Genomic DNA, 26140 nt, shown 5'->3' with positions numbered 1-26140 from the left:
ATGATATAAAAACTAGATCATATGATATAAAAACTAGATCATGTGACCACTCCTCAATATCGTTGACTCTGACCTGGCCCTCGATACCAATACACCCGTTTCACTGGAGACTGGATGAGGCTATGCTACATGACCCACTAGTCATACAACAAACCCAGCAAGCTTTGACAGAGTACTTTCAGCTAAACTGCAACTCCACGACGTACACTCCAATGACTTGGTTCGCACATAAGGCTGTTCTCAGGGGGTCGTTGCTGAAACAGAAAGCTATTAAAAAGCGTTCTTCGCTAGCACAATACAAAACACTACTACAGAAAGTACAAACTGACGAAAATTCACATAAAAGTAATCCCCAGAGACAGGATCTTTTGCAGACGCTAGCCACATCACGATCCCAGCTAAAAAACTACTTGCATAAGGAGGCATGCGTAAAGGCTTTATATCTTAGGAAGATATACTTCCATGGAGGTAACAAATCTGGTACCCTGCTCGCTAGGGCCTTAAAGCGCAAAACATTACACAACTACATTCTCAATATATTAGAGTTATATAGGTATATAGATAAGGAAGGACATCTCCCCCCGGAATACTTAGAAGCCCAGATTTCAGTTATTCCCAAACCAGGTAAACCCCCCACGCATCCCGGTAATTACAGGCCCATCTCTTTATTGAACACTGATTTAAAAATCTTTACAAAAATACTGGCTAATAGGTTGAACCGAATACTCCCTGTGCCTGGTCGAGAGGCCAGGGATAACACCATCAGATCACTTCAATTAATAGATCACGCTAAACATACAAACACGGATATGGTGGTTATTTCCACAGACGCTGAGAAAGCGTTTGATCGCCTAAACTGGGATTTTTTATTTGCTACACTTAGGGAGGTGGGTCTGGGGGAGGGTATGCTTCGTAGAATTCATGCACCATCAGCAAGGGTTAGAGTAAATAATATGATGTCCGATCCCTTCATTATCCACAATGGCACAAGGCAGGGTTGTCCGCTTTCCCCTATCTTATTCATAATCAGCATGGAAGTCTTAGCACAGAAAATAAGAAATAATCCGCTGGTTTCCGGCATTAAAGTAGGCCCTTTAGATTGTAAACTCTCGCTATACGCAGACGATGTCCTGTTCACGTTATCATCACCCCAGACATCTGTCCCTGAGGTCCTGAAAGTTCTCAAACAATTTGGTGACTTTTCCAATTTCAGGATTAATGAACAAAAGTCAGAAATCTTAAATATCTCCCTCCCACCTCAAGAATTTCAGACCCTGTTACAGTCCTGCACTCTTAAACACCAACCACAAGCGATCAAATATTTGGGGATGTATCTTGCTCCAAACATGAAAGCCCTCCTGGAGCTTAACTTCACTAATCTACTTAATACTATATCGACAGATTTAAAGACTTGGAAGGACCGTCCCTTTTCATGGTGGGGTAGACTCCAAATTTTAAAAATGAATGTACTCCCTAGATTGCTGTACGCGATTCAAGCTGTCCCTATCACCCTACCACAGGGCCTCCTTACTCAGATACAACAAGTTTTAGATTCCTTTGTTTGGGGTAGCATAAAACCCAGAGTTAAGAAGGCAACTATGTACAGGTCAGCCAGAGAGGGAGGGTTGGGCCTGCCTAAGATAGAAACCTATTATCAGGCCACGGGCTTACAGAGAATCATAGAGTGGCACAGAAATAGTGACTCTAAGGCTTGGATTCCAATAGATTCACATATACTTCACTCCCCCTCTCCGGGAGCTTTATGTTGGATAGCAGGGCAGAATCGACCCCCATGGTTGAAGGCATACCCGCTTTTACACCATGTGTTCGAATTATGGGACACTTTGATAAAGAGATTCCCAGGAATATCAACACTCAGATCACCCATGTCCCCAATTTCCCCGAATGCTGAGCTATTAGGGGGGGGTAATGTTTGACAGGAATAACCTGAATAATTGGGAGATGGGTTACACGGTTCCCCTATTTAATTTACTCAGTGAGGGCAAACTCAAAAACAGGTTAGACCTTACAGACATCCTAGGTGGAGTTTTTGTTAGGTGGCTAAAATATAACCAAGTTCACCATTTTCTCCATACCCACCCTCTCAAACAGTCACTTACAAGAAATCTCACACCCTTCGACATGCGCTATGACAAGTTCAGCACATCACACCTTATCATGGGCTAAGAGACTCCTAGTTAATGCACAGAGCTCGAAACTTCCTGATTATATAGAAAGCTGGCATAGGTAATTGAATAAGACTATCACAGAAGCAGAGTGGGTTAAAAATTTTAATAATACAAGAAAATCTTCATCCTCAGCTAGATTTTTAGAGACAAATTACAAACTCCTGACTAGGTGGTACTTGACACCTACCAGACTTAAATGCATTTTCCCTGCCTCGTCGGACCTTTGTTGAAGGGGTTGTCGGGAAAGGGGGACGATGACTCACATATGGTGGGCATGTCCTAAATTGTCACCTTTTTGGGAGGGCATACAGAATATCCTACAAGTCATAATGGGGCGGGGGGATTCCTATCAGCTAGACCTGACAACGGCCCTACTGAACCTGTTACCTAAATGTAAATGTAAATTAAGAACACAACTAATTCAGTTGGCATTGAATTCTGCTAGGTCTTTAGTCGCTAGGCTCTGGAAATCTCAAATCTGCCCGACCCTAAAGGACTGGCGCTCTCACATGACAGATACCTTGAGAATGGAAGAATACGGTTTCTTTAAATCGAATAGGTTAGAATTCTTCCATGATTTAAAATTCATCTGGGATGAAATCCAAAATGATCTGAGGATAGAAGGGGGGAGCTTTACACAAGTTACAGGAGTGACCTAGGAGGAATGACAGGCCTAGTGTTATCTTAGAGAGGTATGGCTGATGTGGTCCCACCCCTGCCTGATACTCTAATAATGACCTCTTTAGCTTAGCACTTCTCTCAAAGGTTGATAGTTAAATTCAAAGTCAAGGGATACCACTAGATGTGTAGAATATATACAAAGTGATCTTAAATTAAGAAATTTCGGCATAGTTTTGTTGTTGTTTGAGTTATGTTTTGTACATTGGTGTCATTGTCAATCACCATGCATTTATATGGAGTGGGGCTACTGTTTTCAAATGGACTTATCACGGACAGTCTAGCTCTACTATTTCATTTTACTATATGGGAGTTCGTTCTCCTTTCTTTTGGAGACTGATGGTTTCTCCCTCTTTTGTTTCTGTTTAAACTTTTGTATCAACAATGACATCCTTTTGTACCATGCTGCTAAATAATGATAATAAAAATGAATAAATAAAAAAAAAAAAAAAACTAGATCATGTGATATAAAAACTAGATCATGTGATATAAAAACCAGATCATGTGATATAAAAACTAGATCATATGATATAAAAACTAGATCATGTGATATAAAATCCAGATCATGTGATATAAAAACCAGATCATGTGATATAAAAACTAGATCATGTGATATAAAAACCAGATCATGTGATATAAAAACTGAATCTGCTTTATTTGTTCAGACGAAGATAACATTGATACAGTGGAAATTGAGATAACAGAAGATTTGTGTGTGAGGCGTCAGCTGGGAATCCCGGATGATGAAACCAGTGACAGTATCAGCTCAGGTAAGTGTGCACGGGTGTTGTGTCTGAGGGATACGGGTTACAGGTGAGTGTGCATATGTGATGAGTCTGAGAGACGGGTTACAGGTGAGTATGCACATGTGATGTTTCTGAGAGACGGGTTTCAGGTGAGTGTGCACATGTGATGAGTCTGAGAGACGGGTTACAGGTGAGTGTGCTCATGTGATATGTCTGTAGGATACAGGGTACAAGTAAGTGTGCACGGGTGTTGTGTCTAAAGGAAACGGGTTAAAGGTGAGTGTGCACATGTGACGTGTCTGAGAGACGGGTTACAGGTGAGTGTGCACGGGTGTTGTGTCTGAGGGATACAGGGTACAGGTGAGTATGCACATGTGATGTGTCTGAGAGACGGGTTACAGGTGAGTGTGCTCATGTGATGTATCTGAGAGACGGGTTACAGGTGAGTATGCACATGTGATGTGTCTGAGAGACGGGTTACAGGTGAGTGTGCACATGTGATGTGTCTGAGAGACGGGTTACAGGTGAGTGTGCACATGTGATGTGTCTGAGAGACGGGTTACAGATGAGTGTGCACATGTGATGTGTCTGAGAGACGGGTTACAGGTGAGTGTGCACATGTGATGTGTCTGAGAGACAGGTTACAGGTGAGTGTGCTCATGTGATGTGTCTGAGAGACAGGTTACAGGTGAGTGTGCTCATGTGATGTGTCTGAGAGACAGGTTACAGGTGAGTGTGCACATGTGATGTGTCTGAGAGACAGGTTACAGGTGAGTGTGCACATGTGATGTGTCTGAGAGACAGGTTACAGGTGAGTGTGCACATGTGATGTGTCTGAGAGACAGGTTACAGGTGAGTGTGCACATGTGATGTGTCTGAGAGACAGGTTACAGGTGAGTGTGCACATGTGATGTGTCTGAGAGACAGGTTACAGGTGAGTGTGCACATGTGATGTGTCTGAGAGATGGGTTATAGGTGAGTGTGCACATGTGATGTGTCTGAGAGATGGGTTACAGGTGAGTGTGCTCATGTGATGTGTCTGAGAGACAGGTTACAGGTGAGTGTGCACATGTGATGTGTCTGAGAGACAGGTTACAGGTGAGTGTGCACATGTGATGTGTCTGAGAGATGGGTTATAGGTGAGTGTGCACATGTGATGTGTCTGAGAGATGGGTTACAGGTGAGTGTGCACATGTGATGTGTCTGAGAGACGGGTTACAGGTGAGTGTGCACATGTGATGTGTCTGAGAGACAGGTTACAGGTGAGTGTGCTCATGTGATGTGTCTGAGAGACGGGTTACAGGTGAGTGTGCTCATGTGATGTATCTGAGAGACGGGTTACAGGTGAGTGTGCTCATGTGATGTGTCTGAGAGACGGGTTACAGGTGAGTGTGCTCATGTGATGTGTCTGAGAGACATGTTACAGGTGAGTATGCACATGTGATGTGTCTGAGAGACGGGTTACAGGTGAGAGTGCACATGTGATGTGTCTGAGAGACGGGTTACAGGTGAGTGTGCTCATGTGATGTATCTGAGAGACGGGTTACAGGTGAGTATGCACATGTGATGTGTCTGAGAGACAGGTTACAGGTGAGTGTGCACATGTGATGTGTCTGAGAGACGGGTTACAGGTGAGTGTGCACATGTGATGTGTCTGAGAGATGGGTTACAGGTGAGTATGCACATGTGATGTGTCTGAGAGACGGGTTACAGGTGAGTGTGCACATGTGATGTGTCTGAGAGACGGGTTACAGGTGAGTGTGCACATGTGATGTATCTGAGAGACGGGTTACAGGTGAGTGTGCACATGTGATGTGTCTGAGAGACGGGTTACAGGTGAGTGTGCTCATGTGATGTGTCTGAGAGACGGGTTACAGGTGAGTGTGCTCATGTGATGTGTCTGAGAGACGGGTTACAGCTGAGTGTGCTCATGTGATGTGTCTGAGAGACAGGGGTTTCGGATACTGAATAAGAGGTGAAGTCATCAGAATATGAAGGTAATATGGGCGATATTAGACTATGAGGGGAATATGGAGGATATCAGATTATGAGGGGGATATGGAGGATATCAGATTATGAGGGGAATATGGAGGATGTCGGATTATGAGGGGAATATGGAGGATATCAGATTATGAGGGGATATGGAGGATATCAGATTATGAGTGGAATATGTAGTCATCAGATTATGGGGGGAATATGTAGGATATCATATTATGAGGGGAATATGGAGGATATCAGATTATGAGGTGAATATGGAGGCTATCAGATTATTAGGTGAATATGGAGGATAGCAGATTATGAGGGAATATGGAGGATATCAGATTATGAGGGGAATATGTATTCATCAGGGGCGCGATCCGTTTTTGGCGCAAGCGAGGGAACCCACGCCGTCCGTAGTTTCACCTCGCAAATCGAGCTATCACATATATCCCGCCGCCAGTTGCTAAAGTGCCGTAAGTCGGATAAACTAGCGATGTCCAGAAATGAGCGTAACTACAAATTTCTAGAGTCGCCAGTGATTTACAGCACTTTAGAAACTGCCAGCACCTACAAAAACTTACTAAAATATGAAATCCCCGTAACTGTCTCAACACGCCTCCACAAAATAAGCCCGACATGTATACCCCTATATCCGCAATCCCCCTCTCACTCCTAACAATAAATGTATTAACCCCTAGACCGACAACCCCCCACAACGCAATAAGCCTAATTATTAACCCCTAAACCGCCGCTCCCGGACCCCGCCGCACCTAAATAAAGTGTTTAACCCCTAAATCGCCGCCACCTACATTAAATGTATTAACCCCTAATCTGACCCCCCTACACCGCCGCCACCTATATTAAATATATTACCCCCTAAACCGAAGTCTAACCCTAACACCCCCTAACTTAATTTTCTCTTGTAAGGTGTATCCAGTCCACGGATCATCCATTACTTGTGGGATATTCTCCTTCCCAACAGGAAGCTGCAAGAGGATCACCCACAGCAGAGCTGTCTATATAGCTCCTCCCCTAACTGCCACCTCCAGTCATTCTCTTGCAGCTCTCGACAATAAAGGAAGTAGCTAGAGAGATGTGGTAAATTAATGTAGTTTATCTTCAATCAAAAGTTTGTTATTTTCAAATGGTACCGGAGTTGTACTATTTTAGCCTCAGGCAGAAAGTTGAAGAAAAGTCTGCCTGTGGTCTTTGATGATCTTAGCAGTTTGTAACTAAGATCCATTGCTGTTCTCACACATAACTGAAGAGATTGGTAACTTCAGCTGGGGGAATGACGTGCAGGGTCTCCTGCTCTGAGGTATGTGCAGTTTTAAATTTTTCTAGAGAAATGAATATGCTAGAAAATGCTGACAATACCGGATTTATTTAAGGTAAGCCTGATTACAGTGATTTAATAACGACTGGTATCATGCTTCCTGTAAAGGGTAATATTTTTATTATTTACTCACATTACTGAATAGATATAACGTTTGCTGAAGTGTATAAACGTTTATTACATATTGGTGATAAAACTTTATTCTGGGGCCCAGTTTTTTCCACATGGCTGTCTAGCTTTTGCCTAGGGATAGTTTTTTAAGGCCCTCTCACTGTGAGTACAGGTTGGGAGGGGCCTATTTTCGCGCCTAAATGCGCATTCGTTTTTGCAGCTTGAGACATCCAGCTTCCCTGAAGGAGTCCCCTGAACATTTAGGACCTCTCTAAAGGGTTTTTGTGCCTTCCAAAGTCGTTGTATGGGCAGGTAGGGCCACAGCGGAGCTGTGGCAGTTTGTTGTGACTGTTTAAAAACGTTTATATCGTTTTTTTGATCCGGTTTTGAAACTAAGGGGTTAATCATCCATTTGCAAGTGGGTGCAATGCTCTTTTAGCCTATTATACATACTGTACAAATTTCGTAAGATTTACTGCTTTTTTCACTGTTTTGCAGTTTCTGTGATTGTTTTTTTCTCTTAAAGGCACAGTACCGTTTTTATTTTTTGCTTGTTCACAATTATTAAAGTGTTTTCCAAGCTTGCTGATCTCATTACTAGTCTGTTTAAACATGTCTGACATAGAGGAAACTCCTTGTTCATTATGTTTGGAAGCCATTGTGGAACCCCCTCTTAGAATGTGCACTGATCTTACTATAAGTTATAAAGATCATATTCTGGCTTTAAAAGATTTATCACCAGAGGAAACTGACAAGGGGGAAGTTATGCCGACTAACTCTCCCCACGTGTCAGAACCTTTGACTCCTGCTCAAGGGACGCCCACTCAAGAGGCGCCAAGTACATCTAGCGCGCCCATAGCGTTTACCTTACAAGACATGGCGGCAGTTATGGATCATACCCTTACAGCGGTATTGTCCAAACTACCAGGGTTACAAGGAAAGCAAGACAGCTCTGGGGCTAGGAAAAATACAGAGCATTCTGACGCTTTAGTAGCTATGTCTGATATCCCCTCACAATATGCAGAAGCTGAGGAAGGAGAGCTTCTATCTGTGGGTGATTTTTCTGATTCAGGGAAGATAATTCAACCTGATTCTGATATGTCTACATTTAAATTTAAGCTTGAACACCTCCGTGTGTTGCTCAGGGAGGTTTTAGCTGCTCTGAATGAGTGTGACACCATTATGGTCCCAGAGAAATTGTGTAGATTGGATAAATACTATGCAGTGCCTGTTTACACTGATGTTTTTCCAATACCTAAGAGGTTTTCAGAAATGATTACTAAGGAATGGGATAGACCAGGTGTACCGTTCTCTCCCCCTCCTGTTTTTAAAAAGATGTTTCCCATAGATGCCGCTACACGGGACTTATGGCAAACGGTCCCTAAGGTGGAGGGAGCAGTCTCTACCCTAGCTAAGCGTACAACTATCCCAGTCGAGGACAGTTGTGCTTTCCTAGATCCAATGGATAAAAAGTTAGAGGGTTACCTTAAGAAAATGTTTATTCAACAGGGTTTTTATGCTCCAGCCTCTTGCATGCATTGCCCCTGTCACTGCTGCTGCGGCCTTCTGGTTTGAGTCTCTGGAAGAGACTCTACAGGTAGAAACCCCATTGGATGATATACTTGACAAGCTTAAAGCTCTTAAGCTAGCCAATTCATTTGTTTCTGACGCCGTTGTTCATTTAACCAAACTAACGGCTAAGAACTCAGGTTTTGCTATTCAAGCGCGTAGGGCGTTATGGCTTAAATCCTGGTCAGCTGACTTTACTTCAAAGTCTAAGCTTCTCAACATTCCCTTCAAGGGGCAGACCCTATTCGGGCCCGGACTGAAGGAGATCATTTCTGATATTACTGGAGGAAAAGGTCACGCCCTTCCTCAGGATAGGTCCAACAAATTAAGGACCAAACAGACTAATTTTCGTGCCTTTCGAAAATTCAAGACTGGCGCAGCATCAACTTCCTCTAATACAAAACAAGAGGGAAATTTTGCCCAGTCCAAGCCGGTCTGGAGACCTAACCAGGCTTGGAACAAAGGAAGGCAGGCCAAAAAGCCTGCTGCTGCCTCTAAGACAGCATGAAAGATCAGCCCCCGATCCGGTAACGGATCTAGTAGGGGGCAGACTTTCTCTCTTCGGCTTGGGCAAGGGATGTCCAGGATCCCTGGGCGTTGGAAATTGTGTCCCAGGGGTATCTTCTGGACTTCAAAGCTTCTTCCCCAAAAGGAAGATTTCACCTCTAACAATTATCTGCAAACCAGATAAAGAGAGAGGCATTCTTACATTGTGTTCAAGACCTCCTAGTTATGGGAGTGATCCACCCAGTTCCAAAGGAGGAACAGGGACAAGACTTCTATTCAAATCTGTTTGTGGTTCCCAAGAAAGAGGGAACCTTCAGACCAATCTTAGATCTCAAGATCCTAAACAAATTTCTCAGGGTCCCATCCTTCAAAATGGAGACTATTCGAACCAACCTACCTATGATCCAGGAGGGTCAATATATGACTACCGTGGACTTAAAGGATGCTTATCTTCACATTCCGATACACAGAGATCATCATCGGTTTCTCAGGTTCGCCTTCCTAGACGGGCATTACCAGTTTGTAGCTCTTCCCTTTGGGTTAGCTACGGCACCAAGAATCTTTATGAAGGTTCTGGGGTCACTTCTGGCGGTCCTAAGGCCGCGGGGTATAGCAGTAGCCCCTTACTTAGACGACATTCTGATACAGGCGTCGAATTTTCTAATTGCCAAGTCCCATACGGACATTGTTCTGGCATTCCTGAGGTCTCATGGGTGGAAAGTGAACGAAGAAAAGAGTTCTCTATCCCCTCTCACAAGAGTTTCCTTCCTGGGAACTCTGATAGATTCTGTAGAAATGAAGATTTACCTGACAGAGGCCAGGTTGTCAAAACTTCTAAATTCCTGCCGTGTTCTTTATTCTACTTCTCGCCCTTCAGTGGCTCAGTGTATGGAAGTAATCGGCTTAATGGTAGCGGAAATGGACATAGTGCCGTTTGCCCGCCTACATCTCAGACCGCTGCAACTCTGCATGCTCAGTCAGTGGAATGGGGATTACACAGATTTGTCCCCTCTACTAAATCTGGATCAAGAGACCAGGGATTCTCTTCTCTGGTGGCTATCTCGGGTCCATCTGTCCAAAGGTATGACCTTCCGCAGGCCAGATTGGACAATAGTAACAACAGATGCCAGCCTTCTGGGCTGGGGTGCAGTCTGGAACTCCCTGAAGGCTCAGGGATCGTGGACTCAGGAGGAGGCACTCCTTCCGATAAACATTCTGGAACTAAGAGCGATATTCAATGCTCTTCAGGCTTGGCTTCAGCTAGCTGCGGTCAGGTTCATCAGATTTCAGTCGGACAACATCACGACTGTAGCTTACATTAACCATCAAGGGGGAACAAGGAGTTCCCTAGCAATGTTTGAGGTTTCAAAGATAATTTGATGGGCAGAGATTCACTCTTGCCATCTATCAGCTATCCATATCCCAGGAGTAGAGAACTGGGAGGCAGATTTTCTAAGTCGACAGACTTTTCATCCGGGGGAGTGGGAGCTCCATCCGGAGGTGTTTGCACAGTTGATTCAACTTTGGGGCAAACCAGAACTGGATCTCATGGCGTCTCGTCAGAACGCCAAGCTTCCTTGTTACGGATCCAGGTCCAGGGATCCCAAGGCAGCACTGATAGATGCTCTAGCAGCGCCTTGGTCCTTCAACCTGGCTTATGTGTTTCCACCGTTTCCTCTGCTCCCTCGTCTGATTGCCAAGATCAAGCAGGAGAGAGCATCAGTGATTTTTATAGCACCTGCGTGGCCACGCAGGACTTGGTATGCAGATCTGGTGGACATGTCATCCTTTCCACCATGGACTCTGCCTCTGAGACAGGACCTTCTACTTCAGGGTCCTTTCAACCATCCAAATCTAATTTCTCTGCGTCTGACTGCTTGGAGATTGAACGCTTGATTTTATCAAAGCGTGGTTTCTCCGAGTCAGTCATTGATACCTTAATACAGGCGCGAAAGCCTGTCACCAGGAAAATCTATCATAAGATATGGTGTAAATATCTTCATTGGTGTGAATCCAAGGGTTACTCATGGAGTAAGGTCAGGATTCCTAAGATATTATCTTTTCTCCAAGAAGGATTGGAGAAGGGTTTGTCAGCTAGTTCCTTAAAGGGACAGATTTCTGCTCTGTCTATTCTTTTGCACAAACGTCTGGCTGAGGTTCCAGACGTTCAGGCGTTTTGTCAGGGTTAAGTTAGAATCAAGCCTGTGTTTAAACCTGTTGCTCCGCCATGGAGTTTAAATTTAGTTCTTAAAGTTCTTCAAGGGGTTCCGTTTAAACCTTTGCATTCCATAGATATTAAGCTCTTATCTTGGAAAGTTCTGTTTTTAGTAGCTATCTCCTCGGCTCGAAGAGTTTCGGAGTTATCTGCTTTACAATGTGATTCCCCTTATCTCATTTTCCATGCAGATAAGGTAGTGTTACGTACCAAACCTGGTTTTCTACCTAAGGTGGTATCTAATAAAAATATCAATCAGGAGATTATTGTACTGTCACTGTGTCCTAATCCTTCTTCAAAGAAGGAACGTCTTTTACACAATCTTGACGTGGTTTGTGCTTTAAAGTTTTATTTACAAGCTACTAAAGATTTTCGTCAAACATCTGCATTGTTTGTTGTCTACTCTGGACAGAGGAGAGGCCAAAAGGCTTCGGCAACTTCTCTTTCTTTTTGGCTAAGGAGTATTATACGCTTAGCTTATGAGACTGCTGGCCAGCAGCCTCCTGAAAGAATTACAGCTCATTCTACTAGAGCGGTAGCTTCCACATGGGCTTTTAAGAATGAGGCTTCTGTTGAACAGATTTGTAAGGCGGTGACTTGGTCTTCGCTTCATACTTTTTCTAAATTCTATAAATTTGATACTTTTGCTTCTTCGGAGGCTATTTTTGGGAGAAAGGTCTTACAGGCAGTGGTGCCTTCTGTTTAAGCGCCTGCCTTGTCCCTCCCTTCATCCGTGTCCTATAGCTTTGGTATTGGTATCCCACAAGTAATGGATGATCCGTGGACTGGATACACCTTACAAGAGAAAACAAAATTTATGCTTACCTGATAAATTTATTTCTCTTGTGGTGTATCCAGTCCACGGCCCGCCCTGTCATTTTAAGGCAGGTGTTTTTTATTTTTAAACTACAGTCACCACTGCACCCTATAGTTTCTCCTTTCTCTTGCTTGTCTTCGGTCGAATGACTGGAGGTGGCAGTTAGGGGAGGAGCTATATAGACAGCTCTGCTGTGGGTGTCCTCTTGCAGCTTCCTGTTGGGAAGGAGAATATCCCACAAGTAATGGATGATCCCTGGACTAGATACACCACAAGAGAAATAAATTTATCAGGTAAGCATAAATTTTGTTATTATTTAAATAAATCTAAATAATATTAATATTATTAACTAAATTATTCCTAATTAAAACTAAATACTTACCTATAAAATAAACCCTAAGATAGCTACAATATACTTAATAATTACATTGTAGCTATTTTAGGGTTTATATTTATTTTACAGGTAACTTTGTATTTATTTTAGCTAGGTACAATAGCTATTAAATAGTTAATAACTATTTAATAGCTACCTAGTTAAAATAATTACAAAATTACCTGTAAAATAAATCCTAACCTAAGTTACAAATACACCTAACACTACACTATCAATAAATTAATTAAATAAACTACAATTATCTAAACTAAAATACAATTAAATAAACTAAACTATATTACAAAAAAAAACAAACACAAAATTTCAAAAAATAAAAAAGTTTATTTAATTGTATTTTAGTTTAGATAATTGTAGTTTATTTAATTAATTTATTGATAGTGTAGTGTTAGGTGTATTTGTAACTTAGGTTAGGATTTATTTTACAGGTAATTTTGTAATTATTTTAACTAGGTAGCTATTAAATAGTTATTAACTATTTAATAGCTATTGTACCTAGCTAAAATAAATACAAAGTTACCTGTAAAATAAATATAAACCCTAAAATAGCTACAATGTAATTATATTGTAGCTATCTTACGCCTAGATTTAGAGTTTTGCGGCCAAAGGGGTGCGTTCGCTACGCGTGTTTTTTTTTCTAGCGCTGCTTCTAAATAACGCTGGTATTTAGAGTTCTCTGAAGGGCTGCGTTAGGCTCCAAAAAGGGAGCGTACAGGCATATTTACCGCCACTTCAACTCTCAATACCAGCGTTGCTTACAGTAGCGGCTAGCTGGAAAAACGTGCTCGTGCATGATATCCCCATAGGAAACAATGGGGCAGTTTGTGCTGAAAAAAACCTAACACCTGCAAAAAAGCAGCGTTAAGCTCCTAACGCAGCCCCATTGTTTCCTATAGGGAAACAGTTTCTAAGTCTGCACCTAACACCCTAACATGTACCCTGAGTCTAAACACCCCTAACCTTGCACTTATTAACCCCTAATCTGCCGCCCCCACTATCGCTGACCCCTGCATTATATTATTAACCCCTAATCTGCCGCTCCGTACACTGCCGCAACCTTCATTATACCTATGTACCCCTAATCTGCTGCCCCTAACATCGCCGACCCCTATATTATATTTATTAACCCCTAATCTGCCGCCCCCAATGTCGCCGCTACCTACCTACACTTATTAACCCCTAATCTGCCGACCGGACCTCGCCGCCACTATAATAAATGTATTAACCCCTAAACCGCCGCACTCCCGCCTCGTAAACCCTATAATAAATAGTATTAACCCCTAATCTGCCCTCCCTAACATCGCCGACACCTAACTTCAAGTATTAACCCCTAATCTGCCGACCGGACCTAGCCGCTACTCTAATAAATGTATTAACCCCTAAAGCTAAGTCTAACCCTAACACCCCCCTAAATTAAATATAATTTCTCCAACATAGGTGTGTCCGGTCCACGGCGTCATCCTTACTTGTGGGATATTCTCTTCCCCAACAGGAAATGGCAAAGAGCCCAGCAAAGCTGGTCACATGATCCCTCCTAGGCTCCGCCTACCCCAGTCATTCTCTTTGCCGTTGTACAGGCAACATCTCCACGGAGATGGCTTAGAGTTTTTTAGTGTTTAACTGTAGTTTTTATTATTCAATCAAGAGTTTGTTATTTTAAAATAGTGCTGGTATGTACTATTTACTCAGAAACAGAAAAGAGATGAAGATTTCTGTTTGTATGAGGAAAATGATTTTAGCACCGTAACTAAAATCCATGGCTGTTCCACACAGGACTGTTGAGAGCAATTAACTTCAGTTGGGGGAACAGTGTGCAGTCTCTTACTGCTTGAGGTATGACACATTCTAACAAGACGATGTAATGCTGGAAGCTGTCATTTTCCCTATGGGATCCGGTAAGCCATGTTTATTAAGATAGTAAATAAGGGCTTCACAAGGGCTTATTAAGACTGTAGACTTTTTCTGGGCTAAATCGATTCATTATTAACACATATTTAGCCTTGAGGAATCATTTATTCTGGGTATTTTGATATGATTATATCGGCAGGCACTGTTTTTGACACCTTATTCTTTAGGGGCTTTCCCTAATCATAGTCAGAGCCTCATTTTCGCGCCGGTATGGCGCACTTGTTTTTGAGGACAGCATGGCATGCAGCTGCATGTGTGTGGAGCTCTGATACATAGAAAGGTCTTTCTGAAGGCATCATTTGGTATCGTATTCCCCTTTGGGCTTGGTTGGGTCTCAGCAAAGCAGATTCCAGGGACTGTAAAGGGGTTAAATATAAAAACGGCTCCGGTTCCGTTATTTTAAGGGTTAAAGCTTCCAAATTTGGTGTGCAATACTTTTAAGGCTTTAAGACACTGTGGTGAAATTTTGGTGAATTTTGAACAATTCCTTCATACTTTTTCGCAATTGCAGTAATAAAGTGTGTTTAGTTTAAAATTTAAAGTGACAGTAACGGTTTTATTTTAAAACGTTTTTTGTGCTTTGTTATCAAGTTTATGCCTGTTTAACATGTCTGAACTACCAGATAGATTGTGTTCTGACTGTGGGGAAACCAAGGTTCCTTCTCATTTAACTATATGTATTTTATGTCATAAAAAAATTTAGTAAAAATGATGCCCAAGATGATTCCTCAAGTGAGGGGAGTAAGCATGGTACTGCATCATCCCCTCCTTCGTCTACACCAGTCTTGCCCATACAGGAGGCCCCTAGTACATCTAGTGCGCCAATACTCCTTACTATGCAACATTTAACGGCTGTAATGGATAATTCTATCAAAAACATTTTAGCCAATATGCCCACTTATCAGTGAAAGCGCGACTGCTCTGTTTTAGAAAATTCTGTAGAGCATGAGAACGCTGATGATATGGTTTCTGAAGGGCCCCTACACCAGTCTGAGGGGGCCAGGGAGGTTTTGTCTGAGGGAGAAATTTCAGATTCAGGAAACATTTCTCAACAAGCTGAACCTGATGTGATTACTTTTAAATTTAAGTTGGAACATCTCCGCGCTCTGCTTAAGGAGGTGTTATCCAATTTGGATGATTGTGATTATCTGGTCATTCCAGAACCACTATGTAAAATGGAAAAGTTCTTAGAGGCCCCGGGGCCCCCCGAAGCTTTTCCTATATCCAAGCGGGTGGCGTACATTGTTAGTACAGAATGGGACAGGCCCGGTATACCTTTAGTACCTCCCCCCATATTTATAAAATTGTTTTCCTATAGTCGACACCAGAAAGGACTGATGGCAGACAGTCCCCAAGGTCGAGGGGGCGGTTTCTACTCTACACAAGCGCGCCACTATACCCATAGAAGATAGTTGTGCTTTCCAAGATCCTATGGATAAAAAATTAGAAGGTCTGCTAAAGATGTTTGTTCAGCAAGGTTCCCTTCTACAACCAATTGCATGCATTGTCCCTGTCACTGCAGCCGCGTGTTTCTAGTTTGATGAGCTAGGAAAGGCGATTATTAGTAATTCTTCTTCTTATGAGGAGATTATGGACAGAATTCGTGCTCTTAAATTGGCTAATTCTTTCACCCTAGACGCCACCTTGCAATTGGCTAGGTTAGCGGCGAAAAAATTCTGGGTTTGCTATTGTGGCGCAGAGCGCTTTGGTTAAAATCTTGGGCAGCGGATGCGTCTTCCAAGAACAAATTGCTTGACATTCCTTTCAAGGGGAAAACACTCTTTGGCCCTGACTTGAAAGAGATTATCTCTGATATCACTGGGGGCAAGGGCCACGCCCTTCCTCAGGATAGGTCTTTTCAAGACCAAAAATAAACCTAAGTTTCGTCCCTTTCGCAGAAACGGATCAGCCCCAAGGGCTACGTCCTCTAAGCAGGAAGGTAATACTTCTCAAGCCAATCCAGCCTGGAGACCTATGCAAGGCTGGAACAAAGGAAAGCAGGCCAGGAAACCTGCCACTGCTACCAAGACAGCATGAAATGCGGGCCCCCGATCCGGGACCGGATCTGGTGGGGGGCAGACTCTCTCTCTTCGCTCAGGCTGGGGCAAGAGATGTTCTGGACCCTTGGGCGATAGAAATAGTCTCCCAAGGTTATTCTCTGGAGTTCAAGGGGCTTCCTCCAAAGGGGAGGTTCCACAGGTCTCAGTTGTCTTCAGACCACATAAGAAGACAGGCATTCTTACATTGGGTAGAAGACCTGCTAAAAATGGGAGTGATTCATCCTGTTCCATTAGGAGAACAAGGGATGGGTTTCTACTCCAATCTGTTCATAGTTCCCAAAAAAGAGGGAACGTTCAGACCAATCTTAGATCTCAAGATCTTGAACAAGTTTCTCAAGGTTCCATCGTTCAAGATGGAAACCATTCGAACACTTCTTCCTTCCATCCAGGAAGGTCAATTCATGACCAAGGTGGATTTCAAGGATGCGTATCTACATATTCCTATCCACAAGGAACATCATCGGTTCCTAAGGTTTGAATTCCTGGACAAGCATTTCCAGTTCGTGGCGTTTTCTTTCGGATTAGCCACTGCTCCTAGGATTTTCTCATAGGTACTAGGGTCCCTTCTGGCGGTGCTAAGACCAAGGGGCATTGCTGTAGTACCTTACTTGGACGACATTCTGATTCGAGCGTCGTCCCTTCCTCAAGTAAAGGCTCACACGGACATTGTCCTGGCCTTTCTCAGATCTCACGGATGGAAAGTGAACGTGGAAAAGAGTTCTCTATCTCCGTCAACGAGGGTTCCCTTCTTGGGAACTATAATAGACTCCTTAGAAATGAGGATTTTTCTGACAGAAGCCAGAAAAACAAAACTTCTAGACTCTTGTCGGATACTTCATTCCGTTCCTCTTCCTTCCATAGCGCAGTGCATGGAAGTGATAGGTTTGATGGTAGCGGCAATGGACATAGTTCCTTTTGTGCGCATTCATCTAAGACCATTACAACTGTTCCTGCTCAGTCAGTGGAATGGGGACTATTCAGACTTGTCTCCGAAGATACAAGTAAATCAGAGGACCAGAGACTCATTCCGTTGGTGGCTGTCCCTGGACAACCTGTCACAAGGGATGACCTTCCGCAGACCAGAGTGGGTCATTGTCACGACCGACGCCAGTCTGATGGGCTGGGGCGCGGTCTGGGGATCCCTGAAAGCTCAGGGTCTTTGGTCTCGGGTAGAATCTCTTCTACCGATAAATATTCTGGAACTGAGAGCGATATTCAATGCTCTCAAAGCTTGGCCTCAGCTAGCGAGGGCCAAGTTCATACATCAACCATCAGGGGGGAACAAGGAGTTCCCTAGCGATGGAAGAAGTGACCAAAATCATTCTATGGGCGGAGTCTCACTCCTGCCACCTGTCTGCTATCCACATCCCAGGAGTGGAAAATTGGGAAGCGGATTTTCTGAGTCGTCAGACATTGCATCCGGGGGAGTGGGAACTCCATCCGGAAATCTTTGCCCAAGTCACTCAACCGTGGGGCATTCCAGACATGGATCTGATGGCCTCTCGTCAGAACTTCAGAGTTCCTTACTACGGGTACAGATCCAGGGATCCCAAGGCGGCTCTAGTGGATGCACTAGTAGCACCTTGGACCTTCAAACTAGCTTATGTGTTCCCGCCGTTTCCTCTCATCCCCAGGCTGGTAGCCAGGATCAATCAGGAGAGGGCGTCGGTGATTTTGATAGCTCCTGCGTGGCCACGCAGGACTTGGTATGCAGATCTGGTGAATATGTCATCGGCTCCACCATGGAAGCTACCTTTGAGACGAGACCTTCTTGTTCTAGGTCCGTTCGACCCACTCCAGCTGACTGCTTGGAGATTGAACGCTTGATCTTATCAAAGCGAGGGTTCTCAGATTCTGTTATTAATACTCTTGTTCAGGCCTGAAAGCCTGTAACCAGAAAATTACCACATAATTTGGTATATCTGTTGGTGTGAATCTGCAGGATTCCCTTGGGACAAGGTTAAGATTCCTAAGAGTCTATCCTTCCTTCGAGAAGGATTGGAAAAAGGATTATCTGCAAGTTCCTTGATGGGACAGATTTCTGCCTTGTCTGTGTTACTTCACAAAAAGCTGGCAGCTGTGCCAGATGTTCTAGCCTTTGTTCAGGCTCTGGTTAGAATCAAGCCTGTTTACAAAATTTTGACTCCTCCTTGGAGTCTCAACCTAGTTCTTTCAGTTCTTCAGGGGGTTCCGTTTGAACCCTTACATTCCGTTGATATTAAGTTATTATCTTGGAAAGTTTTGTTTTTGGTTGCAATTTCTTCTGCTAGAAGAGTTTCAGAATTATCTGCTCTGCAGTGTTCTTCTCCTTATCTGGTGTTCCATGCAGATAAGGTGGTTTTGCGTACTAAACCTGGTTTTCTTCCAAAAGTTGTTTCTAACAAAGACATTAACCAGGAGATAGTTGTGCCTTCTTTGTGTCCTAATCCAGTTTCAAAGAAGGAACGTTTGTTGCACAACTTGGATGTAGTTCGTGCTCTCAAATTTTACTTAGCAGCTACTAAGGTTTTCAGACAAACTTTGTCTTTGTTTGTTGTTTATTCTGGTAAACGGAGAGGTCAAAAAGCAACTTCTACCTCTCTCTCCTTCTGGATTAAAAGCATTATCCGATTGGCTTATGAGACTGCCGGACGGCAGCCTCCTGAAAGAATCACAGCTCACTCCACTAGGGCTGTGGCTTCCACATGGGCCTTCAAGAACGAGGCTTCTGTTGATCAGATATGTAAGGCAGCGACTTGGTCTTCACTGCACACTTTTTCTAAATTTTACAAATTTGATACTTTTGCTTCTTCTGAGGCTATTTTTGGGAGAAAGGTTTTGCAAGCCGTGGTGCCTTCCATTTAGGTGACCTGATTTGCTCCCTCCCTTCATCCGTGTCCTAAAGCTTTGGTATTGGTTCCCACAAGTAAGGATGACGCCGTGGACCGGACACACCTATGTTGGAGAAAACAGAATTTATGTTTACCTGATAAATTACTTTCTCCAACGGTGTGTCCGGTCCACGGCCCGCCCTGGTTTTTTTAATCAGGTCTGATAATTTATTTTCTTTAACTACAGTCACCACGGTAACATATGGTTTCTCCTATGCAAATATTCCTCCTTAACGTCGGTCGAATGACTGGGGTAGGCGGAGCCTAGGAGGGATCATGTGACCAGCTTTGCTGGGCTCTTTGCCATTTCCTGTTGGGGAAGAGAATATCCCACAAGTAAGGATGACGCCGTGGACCGGACACACCGTTGGAGAAAGTAATTTATCAGGTAAACATAAATTCTGTTTTTAATCTAACAAAATAAATTAAATATTATTAACTAAAGTCTTCCTATTTAAAACTAAATACTTACCTGTAAAATAAACTCTAATATAGCTACAATATAACGAATAATTATATTGTAGCTATTTTAGGATTTATATTTATTTTACAGGCAACTTTGTATTTATTTTAACTAGGTACAATAGCTATTAAATAGTTATTTACTATTTAATAGCTACCTAGTTAAAATAATTACAAAATTACCTGTAAAATAAATCCTAACCTAAGTTACAATTAAACCTAACACTATCAATAAATTAATTAAATAAATTAACTACAAGTACCTACAATTACCTACAATTAAATAAACTAAACTAATTTAGTGTTTGTTTTTTTTGTAATTTAGTTTAGTTTATTTAATTGTAGGTAATTGTAGGTACTTGTAGTTAATTTATTTAATTAATTTATTGATAGTGTAGTGTTAGGTTTAATTGTAACTTAGGTTAGGATTTATTTTACAGGTAATTTTGTAATTATTTTAACTAGGTAGCTATTAAATAGTAAATAACTATTTAATAGCTATTGTACCTAGTTAAAATAAATGCAAAGTTGCCTGTAAAATAAATATAAATCCTAAAATAGCTACAATATAATTATTCGTTATATTGTAGCTATATTAGGGTTTATTTTACAGGTAAGTATTTAGTTTTAAATAGGAAGACTTTAGTTAATAATATTTAATTTATTTCGTTAGAATAAAATTATATTTAACTTAGGGGGGTGTTAGGGTTAGGGTTAGACTTAGCTTTAGGGGTTAATACATTTATTAGAGTAGCGGCGAGGTCCGGTCGGCAGATTAGGGGTTAATACTTGAAGTTAGGTGTCGGCGATGTTAGGGAGGGCAGATTAGGGGTTAACACTATTTATTATAGGGTTTTTGAGGCGGGAGTGAGGCGGTTTAGGGGTTAATAAGTGTAGGTAGGTGGCGGCGACGTTGGGGGGGGCAGATTAGGGGTTAATAAATATTATGTAGGTGTCGGCGATGTTAGGGGCAGCAGATTAGGGGTACATAGGGATAATGTAGGTGGCGGTGGTGTGCGGTCAGCAGATTAGGGGTTAAAAATTTTTTATTATAGTGGCGGCGATGTGGGGGGGCCTCGGTTTAGGGGTACATAGGTAGTTTATGGGTGTTAGTGTACTTTAGAGCACAGTAGTTAAGAGCTTTATAAACCGGCGTTAGCCCAGAAAGCTCTTAACTACTGAATTTTTTCTGCGGCTGGAGTCTTGTTGGTAGAGGGTCTACCGCTCACTTCAGCCAAGACTCTAAATACCGGCGTTAGGAAGATCCCATTGAAAAGATAGGATACGCAATTGGCGTAAGGGGATCTGCGGTATGGAAAAGTCGCGGCTTGGAAGTGCGCGTTAGACCCTTTCCTGACTGACTCTAAATACCAGCGGGTGGTAAAAAGCAGCGTTAGGACCCCTTAACGCTGCTTTTGCCGGCTAACGCAGAACTCTAAATCTAGGCGTTAGGGTTTATTTTATAGGTAAGTATTTAGTTTTAGTTAGGAATAATTTAGTTAATAATATTAATATTATTTAGATTTATTTAAATAATAATTAAGTTAGGGGGTGTTAGGGTTAGACTTAGGTTTAGGGGGTAATATATTTAATATAGGTGGCGGCGGTGTAGGGGGGTCAGATTAGGGGGTAATACATTTAAGATAGGTGGCGGCGGTGTAGGGGGGTCAGATTAGGGGGTAATATATTTAATATAGGTGGCGGCGGTGTAGAGGGGTCAGATTAGGGGGTAATATATTTAATGTAGGTGGCGGGAGCGGCGGTTTAGGGGTTAAACACTTTATTAGGTATTGCGGTGGGGCATTGCGCATGCGTTAGGTGTTAGTTTTTATTTTGCAGGCATTTTAGGGAGTTGCGGTGCTCCAATACTCAGCGCAAGGCTTGCTACGGCTGCTTTTTGTGGCGAGGTGAAAATGGAGTAAGATTTCTCCATTTTCGCCACATAAGTCCTTACGCTGTATATTGGATACCAAACTGCACGTGTTTTGTATGTCAGTCTGTGGGCCAAAAAAACTACGGGCGACGGGTGAAATATACGAGCATAACTTGTATGTTACGCCGTATATGTGATACCAAACCCGCGCAAAAACCGGCGTCGCCGGCTTTTGCGGGCGACGATTTATATGTAATGGAGGCCCAGATTATGAGGGTGATATGGAGGATATCAGATTATGAGGGTGATATGGAGGATATCAGATTATGAGGGGAATATGGAGGATATCACATTGTGAGGGGAATATGGAGGATATCAGATTATGAGGGGAATATGGAGGATATCAGATTATGAGGGGAATATGTAGTCATCATATTATGAGGGGAATATGGAGGATATCAGATTATGGGGCAGATTTATCAAATGTCTGTCCGACATGATCCGATCAGCGGATCATGTCTGACAGACATCGCTGAATGCGGACAGTATACGCTCTCCGCATTCAGTATTGCACAAGCAGTTCTGGTGAACTGCTGGTGCAATGCCGCCCCCCGCATATTTGCGGCCAATCGGCCGCTAGCAGGGGGTTTCAATCAACCCGATCGTAACTGATCAGGTTGATTGCTGTCCGCGGCCTCAGAGCAGGCGGACAGGTTATGGAGCAGCGGTCTTTAGACCGCTGCTTCATAACTTCTATTTTCTTCTGTTTCCGGCGAGCCTGCAGGCTTGCCGGATACAAGGAGCATCAAGCTTGATTATTCAACCCTATGAGGGGAATATAGAGGATATCAGATTATGAGGGAAATATGTAGTAGCCAGATTATGAGGGGAATATGTAGTAGTCAGATTATGAGGGGAATATGTAGTAGTCAGATTATGAGGGGAATATGTAGTAGTCAGATTATGAGGGGAATATGGAGGATATCAGATTATGAGGGGAATACGGAGGATATCAGATTATGAGGGGAATACGGAGGATATCAGATTATGAGGGGAATACGGAGGATATCAGATTATGAGGGGAATGTGAAGGATATCAGATTATGAGGGGAATATAGAGGATATTAGATTATGAGGGGAATACGGAGGATATCAGATTATGAGGGAAATATGTAGTAGCCAGATTGAGGGGAATATGTAGTAGTCAGATTATGAGGGGAATATAGAAGATATCAGATTATGAGGGGAATATGGAAGATATCAGATTATGAGGGGAATACGGAGGATATCAGATTATGAGGGGAATACGGAGGATATCAGATTATGAGGGGAATACGGAGGATATCAGATTATGAGGGGAATACGGAGGATATCAGATTATGAGGGGAATGTGAAGGATATTAGATTATGAGGGGAATACGGAGGATATCAGATTATGAGGGGAATATAGAGGATATTAGATTATGAGGGGAATACGGAGGATATCAGATTATGAGGGGAATATAGAGGATGTTAGATTATGAGGGGAATACGGAGGATATCAGATTATGAGGGGAATATAGAGGATATTAGATTATGAGGGGAATACGGAGGATATCAGATTATGAGGGGAATATGGAGGATATCAAATTATGAGGGGAATATGAAGGATATCAGATTATGAGGGGAATATGGAGGATATCAGATTATGAGGGGAATATGGAGGATATCAGATTATGACGGGAATATAGAGGATATCAGATTATGAGGGGAATATGGAGGATATCAGATTATGAGGAGAATACGGAGGATATCAGATTATGAGGGGAATATGAAGGATATCAGATTATGAGGGGAATATGGAGAATATCAGATTATGAGGGGAATACTGAGGATATCACTGTCTCTTGTGATTGAGTGACATAGGTTTTGTGCGATACTGTCCCTTGTGATCGAGTGACATAGGTTTTGTGCAATACTTTCCCTTGTGATTGGGTGACATAGGTTTTGTGCAATACTGTCCCTTGTGATCGAGTGACATAGGTTTTGTGCGATACTGTCCCTGGTCCCTTGTGATTGAGTGATAGGTTTTGTGCAATACTGTCCCTTAGGTTTTGTGCAATACTGTCCCTCATAAGGGACAGTATTGCACAAAACCTATCACTCAATCACAAGGGACCAGGGACAGTATTGCACAAAACCTATCACACGATCACAAGGGACAGTATTGCACAAAACCTATCACACGATCACAAGGGACAGTATTGCACAAAGCCTATCATTCGATCACAAGGGACAGTATTGTACAAAACCTATGTCATTCGATCACAAGGGACAGTATTGCACAAACCTATGTCACTCAATCACAAGGAACCGTATTGCACAAAACCTATGTCACTTAATTACAAGGGACCAGGGACAGTATTGCACAAAACTTATGTCACTCGATTACAAGGGACAGTATCACACAAAACCTATGTCACTCGATCACAAGGGACAGTATTGCACAAAACCTATGTCACTCGATCACAAGTGACAGTATAGCACAAAACCTATGTCACTCGATTACAAGTGACAGTATAGCAAAAAACCTATGTCACTCAATCACAAGGGACAGTATTGCACAAAACCTATGTCACTCGATCACAAGGACAGAGGAATAAATATGCATCAATAATGTTACCAATCTCTGTGCTATTACATTTACAGATACTGAATTACAGCTTTTGCCCAATGGTCTTTGTGCCATATCAGCACTTTAATCCGTTTAATACTATATTGGTCGTTAACAGATTTGCGCGGAGACTCACAAGCATTTGTTTTCAAGCATGTAATGATATAGCACAAAGGGAGAATGAGAATGAAATGCATCCAAATATGGCTTCTAAATGTTTCTCTTTTTCTGATGTTTGTACTGTAGCTGATTTACAACAACTTATGCATAAGAATACACAAGATTCTAATGGGGTGGTCTATGAGAGAGATGTAGATCTTACAGAATTTAAGAAAAAGAGTAATTTTTATCCAGTAAATTCTAGATATAATGCATTGGGTATTTTACAGAAAGTTGTTGAGGACACACTGAGGACTTTGGACAAACAGTACAAAAAACATTGTTCCAATTTAACATTTCAACAGAGAGGCTCCCTGTGACAGGCTCTGGATACCCCGACTGGGTATCTCCGCCAAACGATCCTTCTTTACCCCGAAACCTGTAGCGGTATAGCGGGAAAGCAATTATAGCCCACCCTAATAACTAGACAAGACCAGTATTAAGGTGAAACACGAACAGCTTTATTGAGACAAACACACAGCTTATATATACACATTTGCCATCTGGTAAGAGCCTTATTTGATCAAGAGAGCAACGCCCCTCCAGACAGGCTGGTGCCTCCATAGGAGCCATATGCGCATAGAGATCCCACAATAGCTAGGTCTTAGTTTCGGGGTGATCCCGAGGGAGCGATGGCTATTCCAGGGTACCATTGGAGAGCTCAGGGCTCCTAGATGTCCCAGTCCAAAAAGCAACATGGTCCATGGCTGGGGGCTGGAGCGGGAGCCTGGCAAAGTGTACTTGGGAACAGTCCGAGGTGGGGTTGTGTCAGAACCCCAGGTTCCCGAGTGAGCTCCCCCTTAGTATTCACCCCAACCCAAGCCCATCAAAGGTATGACAAGTCCCCAGAAGAGCGGAGCTCTGGAGCAAAGGGCTTCGGGAGCGACCAAGGTTAAAGTCCAGCGTGAATCTCTAGCGATCCCAGACGGCGAATAGTTCCATAAGATTGTGGCTGGGACTCGGCAAGGCCGGAAGGGGCAATTCAGGGTAGTGATCAGCTCTTTCAGGGCAAAGTTTAAACATTGTAACAAACAAAGGGGTATCAATAAATAGAAGGGGGAGAACTGGTACTAGTTAAGTAATAAGAGGAATAAATGGAAATAAATTTCTGGTGCTAACCCACCATATAATATGCACAAAAGGAGAAAAAGAGGTAAGGTAACCTCAAAGGGGCGGTTTATAAGCACTCATTCCTAACAACAGTGTTAAAACTATGATATTTCTTTCATGTAATTAGCAAGAGTCCATGAGCTAGTGACGTATGGGATATACATTCCTACCAGGAGGGGCAAAGTTTCCCAAACCTCAAAATGCCTATAAATACACCCCTCACCACACCCACAAATCAGTTTTACAAACTTTGCCTCCCGTGGAGGTGGTGAAGTAAGTTTGTGCTAGATTCTACGTTGATATGCGCTCCGCAGCAGGTTGGAGCCCGGTTTTTCCACTCAGCGTGCAGTGAATGTCAGAGGGATGTGAGGAGAGTATTGCCTATTTGAATTCAATGATCTCCTTCTACGGGGTCTATTTCATAGGTTCTCTGTTATCGGTCGTAGAGATTCATCTCTTACCTCCCTTTTCAGATTGACGATATACTCTTATATACCATTACCTCT

The 26140-nt window shown here is 42.7% G+C and overlaps 1 protein-coding gene across 1 annotated transcript in view; it reads left to right on the top strand.

The window, feature by feature from the left end:
- Nucleotides 1-26140, top strand: part of LOC128666700 (zinc finger protein 250-like) — a 174206-nt gene that overhangs the window by 69208 nt on the left and 78858 nt on the right. Inside the window, exon 11 of the mRNA XM_053721439.1 lies at nt 3533-3637. Coding sequence (XP_053577414.1) covers nt 3533-3637 — 105 coding nt within the window. The remainder of the gene's footprint in view (nt 1-3532; nt 3638-26140) is intronic.

The sequence above is a fragment of the Bombina bombina genome, chromosome 7, assembly GCF_027579735.1.
Source record: "Bombina bombina isolate aBomBom1 chromosome 7, aBomBom1.pri, whole genome shotgun sequence".
Taxonomy (NCBI): Eukaryota; Metazoa; Chordata; class Amphibia; order Anura; family Bombinatoridae; genus Bombina; species Bombina bombina.
Note: the sequence above shows the minus strand (reverse complement) of the source record. Positions and strands in the feature narration are given on the sequence as shown.